Source organism: Caretta caretta, chromosome 28, assembly GCF_965140235.1.
Source record: "Caretta caretta isolate rCarCar2 chromosome 28, rCarCar1.hap1, whole genome shotgun sequence".
Classification (NCBI taxonomy): domain Eukaryota; kingdom Metazoa; phylum Chordata; order Testudines; family Cheloniidae; genus Caretta; species Caretta caretta.
Window position 1 is genome coordinate 6,217,519 of NC_134233.1, and position 8,633 is coordinate 6,226,151.

Sequence of the window (8,633 nt, forward strand, 5' to 3'; positions counted from 1 at the left end):
GCCATTGGATCAAGTGACACCTTTCTCTGCTAGACGGAAGAGCCCATTAGATAATAGGAGTCCCTCATGTAAGATATTATAGACTGTAATTAAGTCACCCTGTCACAGGATAGGTCCACCCCGTCAGGGTGGTATCAGGTTGAGGAGGAATTGAAGTAGATCTGGAGCGGCCCAACTGGCCTAGTCTCCCTAGCCACCACAGCAGTCCGGGCTCCTAGGGCAGCATCGCCTAATGGTCGGGATCAGTGCAGCAGCCCTTGGGTGAGGGACCGCGGCCCAACGGCCTGAGTCACTTGGGCTGCCCTTCTCGGGATGGCAGTGCGGCCTAGTGGCCAAAGTCAGGAGACCCACCCTTGGCTGCAGGGCAATGCGGCCTAGTGGCCAGAGTCGATAGAACCACCTTTTGCGGCAGGGTAGTGTTGCCTAGTGGTGAGCCCTTCTCCACTGGGTCCTACCTACTCCACAGGGTCCCAGCCCAGGGCGCAGGGGTATCTGCCACCAACTCAGCGGGGATCCTTCCAAAGCATGCTGAGTCAAGCCTGCTACCTCAACTGGATCAATGCTTCGTCCACCTAGGCTGCTTCCCACCCGTTCTTCCGCAGCTGGGAGTCTCAGGGATTCTGGGGTCTCTCCTCCATCTCTGGCATTGGGTGGCTGGGGGTCAGCTGCAGCCATAGTCCAGCTGGCCTCTGAATCCTGGAGCACTGGCAGTCTCTCTGCAGGAGCCTGCAATGCGCCTCTGCTCCCTTTGGCAGCCATCCCAGCCTGAGCTGAGCGGCTCTCTTTTGTATCCTGGGTCCAGCTGAAGCATGCCGAGCAGAGATGAGGGGGCATGACCTCCTCGGCCCACAAAGCATGATTAACCCCTGCTGAACCAATGCGGGGTAGGTAAACCCCATCACACACCCTTTTACTTTCTGTGTATTAAACTAAATAGATTGACTTCCTTGATTCTCCCTCTGTAAGGCATATTTTCTAATCCTTTCCTCACTGTGGCTCTTCTGTCAATTTAGCAACACCCTTTTTGAATTGTGGGCACTAGAACTGGACACAGGATTCCAACAGTCGTCAGACAAGTGCCAGATTTAGAGGTAAAATAACCACTGTGCTCCTCCTTGAGATTCCCCTTTTGATGCATCCCAGCTTTAGCTTTTTTGGCCACAGCATGAGTTCATGTTCAGCTGATTATGCCCCATGACCCCCCAAATCTTTTTCAGAGTCACTGCTTCCCAGGACAGCATCCCCCATCATGTATGTCTGGCCTAAATCCCTTGTGCCTAGACGCATACATTTACATTCAGCCATATTTAAAGGCATATTGTTTCTTTGCGCCCCGTTTGCTAAGTGATCTAGATCACTCTGAATCCGTGAGCTGTCCTCTCCATTATTTACCACTCCCCCATTTTTATCTCATCTGCCAACTTTATCGATGATGATTTTATGTCCTCTGCCAGGTTATTGATTAAAAAATGGTGAAAATCTAATTCCTTCCTGCATCTAACACACTTTTCTCCGTTGCTGCTTGAAGCTTCCAGAATGTCTCGGATGCCATCTACATACTTTACTATGTTTACACAGTTGTGTAGTGCCCTGATGCTATCAAACAAGTCCATGATACATTGGTTCCCTCCAAATCATGAGTATTTCAACCCCCAAAGTGATCACATACTCTGTACTAGAAAGCTTCAACCAACATAGACAGTGAGTAAATATCACTACCAAGAAGTTATAGCTGTCTCATGACTTCATTTACAACTGTGTAGCCCCACTGAAGACAGAATATGGCCCCTTACTTCTCGCTCATGTGGTACTGAGGGTGGATGAAACAGAGAGACAAGGCGAGTGAGACAATGTCTTCAATTAGATTATCACACCCACCTTGTCACTCCAATATCTTGGACCAACATGGCTACAACAGCACTGCATAGAACGGTAGATGAAACAGACAGGCAATGATTTTATATCTATCTAGTTATGAATTGAAAGCAATGATCCTCAAGCCTCCTTGTTATTAATTTTCAACCGTTGACAGTTGACTTGGTACCGACCAGCGACAACATATGGTAGCCCCTGCTCTGCGGAGCTTATGATCCAAAAGAGAAACACAGAGTTGACAGGATGTTTTGGGAAATCACAAGGAGAGAGTATTTTGTTGTGCAGGTGTTTTGTTTTTTTATCTCCTTCTCCTCCTCCCCAGGAAACAGAGGATGCTTTTCATCAGAGGCAGTTACCTACAAATCTTGTTGCCTGGGTCACCATGTGTATAAAGCCAGAACTTGTGTGCATATTTATTATCTAACAAGTCACTATCTAGACCAGGAAACCCCACTGGTAGCAAATTCCTCCTGCAGTTCACACATGCACACACAGAGACAGTTACCTTAATGAGTGGTACCTCACCTTGGTGACGTGAAAAACATCAATTTCCTCCTTATATTGCTCAAGGAGCCATGAGATCTCCTTAAATATCGGATTTTGTGGCTCCTTTTTGTGTAGTAGGATGCCCATCATGGGACCAAGGGCTTTGATGATGGCCTGCTTGAGCTGCATAGATGAGACACAGAATTTATGTTTCTATGAATTCATTCAATATCTTCCAATAGGCACACCTTTTCTACTTCTAATGAGTGCAATTTCCCTTGTTCCACTGTCGGAACGGTCCTATCCCAATATTTCCTGGTAAAGAACCAGGACTCGTAGGGTTGGTGTCAGGATTATATTCTAATGCACCTCACAACTAGAGCAGGTAAAATATTTCCCCAGATTAATATGCATTCTAGGCCAACTCATCCCTGCTGTAACTCCACTGGGGCTGAATGGACTTAGACCAGGAATTAATTTAGCCCACTATCCCGGGTTCATCTGCACATTAGGTGCACAAAACTAGAATCCATGTACACTAGGTACAGACCGAATTTCCATGATGTGGTGACATTATAAATGTATGGGTTTTCGATGTTTTACATGACACTCTGTTCCATCCAAAAGGACCTACCATTAAATGCCATCATCACAAAGAGTGCCAGACACACAGAATGTAACATCACAATTTCCGCTAAAGGTTTAGAAAGTCAGCAATTCTCACCTCCAGCTCCTCACAGGTCAGCCAGTTGCTGGTCACATGACAATATAAGGGAAGAATTTGATTGCAGAATTGTGATTCACCCATTCTGGGGAATGAGCACTTTTCCCAGTTCATAAAATATCCATTCACTGCCCTTGAGCATTTTTCCAGAACTGCAGGGAAGGAGAGAAGACAGGCAATGTGAAAAGGACATAGTAATAATGAGGAGAAGTTGCTTTCTCAGAGAAGACACTCAGGCCTATTGTTTACTCCTATTCCATGGCAGCTCCTATCAGGACTAGATGCTGAAATCCCATATCAATTTGGAGCTATTTCTCTTTCCCCCATTCCATTTCTTGTTTCTTAAAAGGCTTTTTTCTTTGTACATCTCTCCATCTTTTTTCAATGACCATCATTTGAAGACTCGCGTCCTCTGCAGTTGTTGTTTATTCAACCCGAACACTGTATGATTTCATCTTGAGTTACAGTTTGTCTGAAAGATGTTCAGTGCCCCTAACTGCCATTGGCTTTAGTGGGATTTGAAGGTAGTGGGGAGCACTTTGCCCTAAAAGTAGGTGTATCTAGTGTCCTTGCTAAGAGGAATTAGGGCCCAATCCTGTTCTCTATGAAGTGGATGGCAAAATTCCCATTTCCCTCAAGGACACAGGATTAACCCCTTACTGAGCATCACCTGAAAAGCAAAGGAAGAGAGAAGTGGAGAAGAAGAGAAGACAGAGAAAGAGGGTGAAAGGAGATGATGATGATGATGAAGAAACTAAGGAGAGAGAATGGGTGGAGGAGTGGGAAACAGGGGATTTTTAAATGTACAGTAATGAAATCTGCTCCCTTCACCTCCTCCCCCAGGAGCCTCCTGGCAGAGGGGCAGCTTCAGCCTTTGTGTCTGTTTATTTTAAACGATATGTGTGAGTCACAAAGGGCCTGAACTTACAAATGCTCAGCACCTCCTGCAAAGTAAGGAGCATTCTCAACTTCACTGAGTGCCAAGGGAGCCAAGGAACGCAGCACCTGGTGCAATCCAGGGAAGGGAGCACAGTTCAGGGCCTGTTTGCAGACTTGGTCAGTCACTTAAATCTGTACCAAGACCCCCTAAATATCCTGGCTGGGATGATTTAACTGGGAATTGGTCCTGCTTCGAGCAGGGGGTTGGACTAGATGACCTTCTGGGGTCCCTTCCAACCCTGATATTCTATTCTATGATCCATTTGGGGCACCTACAGGAAGTGCTGGCACTTACCACCACAAAATGCTTGTCTCATCCTGCTGTCCTCGACTAACTCCAACATGGAGATCATGACGTTCAGGATCATTCCCACAAAAGGGATACACTTAAGTGCTGCAGAGAAAGGCCAGAAGAGAAGGAAGACAGACAATCAGCTGCTCTCTGCCTTCTTACAACACACTTAGAAACACTGTGGGGCAGGATGCTATGGGTTCCGAGGCCATTGGCGCTGCGTAAGCAGAGCAGAATGGCTTTAAAGCAGCCATTGAAAGCCAGTGGGGGAGTCACCCTGAAGAGGGGAATCCTCCACAAGTGTACAGCTGTGCCCAATGCCCAACTCACTCCCAGAGTAAGGGGAGAGAGCACTGGGGCGGGATGGGAAGTGGGGTGGAGAAGAGCTCCACTAGACCTGATCTTCCACTCATTCCCATCCTTCAGGTACTTCACTCAGGGGCATAAGTTAGAGCTTGCACCTCCGGCTGGATCGCTCATGATCTGGAGGCCAGAACTAGCAACAGCAGTTAATCTTGTGTTTCTACACACACACTCAAACAGAGCTCTGTTTAGCGGTAACATTTTTAGGTAGAGAGATAATCCCCTGTCCTTAAATGAAAAACAATCACTTTGAAAGAAAAGAGGGAAGTGACCATACCATAGGCGGATGACAGGTTGCCCAACGTAATGAAAATAAACTCCTCAGGCAGCTCCAGATGATACATCAGCTCTACCATGACATCGCTGAAATAGCAGCGTGCCAGAGTCACTAAGGTGTTGCTAGCTGCCACTTTTAGTTCATTTCTTGCTTCCTAAAAACAAAAACCAAAAGAGAGAGACTGAGGTGACTGAAGCCGGTTGCACTAGCCAGAGTTGTTTACATGAGTCAAGTCCTTATTTCTGTGCACAAGTTGTGAAGGAACCAACCCAACTTTCTGAGGGTAGAGTCATTCGTCATAAATATTCCTTGAGTCACTTGGCTAAACAGTTTTCAGCCTTCGAGTTGCTTGCAAGCTGCTTCGTTAGCCTATTCACTGTTAGCTACTTGTGGTGGGTGACTGGTCACCATAGTCACATGATATTTTCCCTGCCCTTCCCTGAGGCGGTAAGTGAGACACAGACTGGGCAGCTTCAAGATATTCCGAGAGCTTTCCTGGAATAAACTGTCCCCCAAAAGGAGGCTGACTTCCTTTGGAACAAGAGAGGGATTTTTCCATGGGTTTTCCTGCTGGCAAACTATATTCTAAATCCAATGCTGCTTCTTTTGGAGATAGCTCAGATTCTGTCTGTCTTGGGGCTTTATACTGCCACTTATCGCTACAGTATCAGAGCGCCTTCCCCATAAAATCAGTATCAATAATGAAATCCTGAGTAGACTTAGGGAAAGACTTGCTCCTTAAGACACCATAGGCCTGTCTCTGGGTCTGAGATCATGTGTCTCAGGTCCTGATCCTGCAAAGCACTTCAGCACATGTGTAACTTTCAGCATGTGAGTTGTCCCATCTTATGCATGTGCACAAGTTCTGTCTAGGACCTGGGCTTTGGTCTGGAGGAAGGTGTGGGCCTCTAACAGAAGAATACATTTTCATTTCAGTATATAGTTTATCCCCCCAAAAGAGAGTTTGAATGAGTTAAAGCTTTGGATCCTTTGATAGGTATCTCGGGAGAACTAACTTACCTGAGTCTCTCTCATGTGGTTTGAGGCTAGTGTTGTTATTTTCTTCAGAAGCCTTCTCTCCAGGCCCTGGGTGTCCTGCTGTAAGACTTTCTCCAGGACACAGTAAATGTCTACTCTGTTTTGCTGGGGACAAAACATAAAAGAGAAGAATTGGGAAAACTCTTTCTTGCCGAAGACAGTAATGTGGCTAATAAGCCCCTGCCCAAATTGGTGGCTTAATTGGTGTAAAACGTGCCCGGCCCTCCACAAGCACCGCATTGAGCAGCGCTTCAGAAGCAGCCGAGCAACTGACATTGTTTAATCTTCCTGGAGAGAAAAGAGCCAGAGGAAGCGCCCTTCACTGCCCCCTTCTCTAGTTTCATTTATTCAGAACAAACAATAAAAATGAGCACCTTGCCCTTGCTCTAGCCACTCCAGGCAGAATTTGTAAATGTGGAATATAAAATACCCAACTCCTGCAGTAAGTCCTCAACCGCTCCCAGAGGCAATGAGCTCAGCCTTTAGATCTACACGGGAGTGGGTTTCTGAGTGGGGGTGGAGGGACACATGTGGACAGGGGGTGCCAGGACCCACGGGTGTGCAGGAACACATGGAGACAGGGGCAGATGTGCCTTACTGAATGGGAGAGGTTAGGGGTCAGACAGGGTCTGCATGGGGGGAGCTGCCTAACAATTCCTTCCCGCCCCTCCCAAAAAAACTCTTCCATATTTTTCCCACCCATACCCAGCAACGCTCCAAGTTCACACCCAGGCTCCTTCCCAGCACTTTACTTCCCTCTCCCTCAGCTCCTCCATTACCCCTGACTCTACCAAGCCTTTGCACTGCGCCTAAGGGGTGCAAGAAATATGGTTCTATATTGAGTTTAAATGAATTATTACTCTGAGTTCTGTATTAACATGCATAGTAAGGAATCAGTTTGTCAAAAAACATTTCCTGAATCCTTTTTGCTGTCTGTATTCATACAGACATACTTGCTGACAGGTATTTTGAAATAAATAACCAAAAATAATTTTAACGGGTGTAATTATATTGTATTATTTTGACAAACAAAATATGCAGAATTTTGCAGAACTTCTAAAATATTGTACGCATCATTTTTATTTTTTTCTTGCAGAATTCTCCCCGTAGAAAATATATAGATAAGGGTCCCTTCAATGCTATAATCTCAAAAATATGTCATCATAATAAAGGAGTGTTGGCTAGGATTTAGAGCAGGGAGTCAGTTCACTTGGGTTTTATTCACATTCTTTGACTAACTTGCTCAGTGGTGTTGAGCAAGTTACTTAATTCCCTGTGACACAAGTCATCCGTAAATGAGGATAATGCTTCCCATTCTCACAAGGGTGCTGTGAGTCTTAATTCATTAGTATTAGGGAAGTGCTTTGAGATTTTTGGATGAAGATGCGAAAGAAGGGCAAAGTATTATTAGAAGAGATTCCTGCTAGTCCGATGGTGTACTTTTACTGTCTACAGCCCATGTACTCCACTGTGTGTAAAAGGACAATGCTCTCTTTATAGAGCATTATATCATCCTGATCTGTAAGAACAGTATTTTGCATGATGAGTTTACGCCTGAGGACAGAAGGGCGAATACTGATTCTCCTGATGGTGCGCCAGGCCAAGTTCTACACTGAATTATCCCCGTGCAGTCCCCTGTACCCCCATGAAGTCAGGCAGAATTTGGTGTGGACACCTGGAAAGCGGATGTAATTTCATGAAACTGCCCTACCTCATCCTTTTGCAGTTTCTCGAGCAGAACTGTCAGAACGATAGCCAGCTTGGTCTCGGCTATAAAGGCAATCCTGAGGGCAATTTTGCCCTTATCTTGATCATCCATATGTGCCAGGAGGGAGACAACCTCATTATAAACACCTGAAATTAAATAAAAGGATAGCAGAAATTGGTGCTGGCCTCTTTAATTCACTATCCAGTCAAGATTCTGCAGGAGCCCCAACACTGTGAGAAGTAGACCTGGGAATCCTGGAAATCCTCTTCCTTCCTCCTCATGACCAGGTTTGTTTGCCGAACTACCCAGTGTGCTTGGGGGGAAATCATAATGAAGCAAATTTGCTCCTTTCAAGTAGATCCCCCCATAAAATAATCTTCCTTTCCCTCTTTACTGTCAATTGATGAGTTATGATAGCATACAGAGTAATAATTTAACTCTAAGCCAAGAAATAGAGCTAAAGTTAAGCACATGCTTAAGAGTTTTGCTTAGTCAGGGCCCCATTTTCAAAAATCCTGAGCACCCAGATGTACCTATTGGCTATGCTGGGAACTTTTGGGGCTCGGTATCTCTTGAAAATCAGGCCACTGTTGGAGAGCTCAGTATGAATTTAGAAGCCTAACTTTAGGCCCCTTGTTTTGAAGAAAGCCTTCAATCTTCTTTTATGGTAGTTTAAATACTTGCAGAGAAGACTCATGGAACGGAGTTCATCCAGTTCATAGAATATCAGGGTTGGAAGGGACCTCAGGAGGTCATCTAGTCCGACCCCTTGCTCAAAGCAGGACCAATCCCCAACTTTTGCCCCAGATCCCTAAATGGCCCCCTCAAGGATTGAACTCACAACCCTGGGTTTAGCAGGCCAATGTTCAAACCACTGAGCTATCCCTCCCCCCTGTACAGTTGCCTGTAGAGGTCATAAAGGAATTCCCCT

At 45.7% G+C, this 8,633-nt stretch overlaps 1 protein-coding gene across 1 annotated transcript; it reads right to left on the bottom strand.

Moving 5' to 3' along the window:
- Positions 1-4,296: 4,296 nt before the first annotated feature.
- LOC125627618 (maestro heat-like repeat-containing protein family member 2B) lies at positions 4,297-6,045 on the bottom strand. Its single transcript, XM_048831909.2, has 3 exons — positions 5,977-6,045; positions 4,957-5,110; positions 4,297-4,418 (listed from the first exon to the last, which is right to left on the bottom strand). The coding sequence occupies exons 1-3, from the start codon at positions 5,989-5,991 to the stop codon at positions 4,297-4,299; spliced, it is 291 nt and encodes a 96-aa protein (XP_048687866.2). The 5' UTR covers positions 5,992-6,045.
- Positions 6,046-8,633: the final 2,588 nt, after the last annotated feature.

Excerpts from the sequence above, each read along its gene's own strand:
- LOC125627618 (XM_048831909.2), bottom strand. Across the intron at positions 4,419-4,956 it reads CAACCTGTCATCCGCCTATG|CACTTAAGTGTATCCCTTTT; the intron begins GTATGGTCACTT and ends CTTTCTCTGCAG.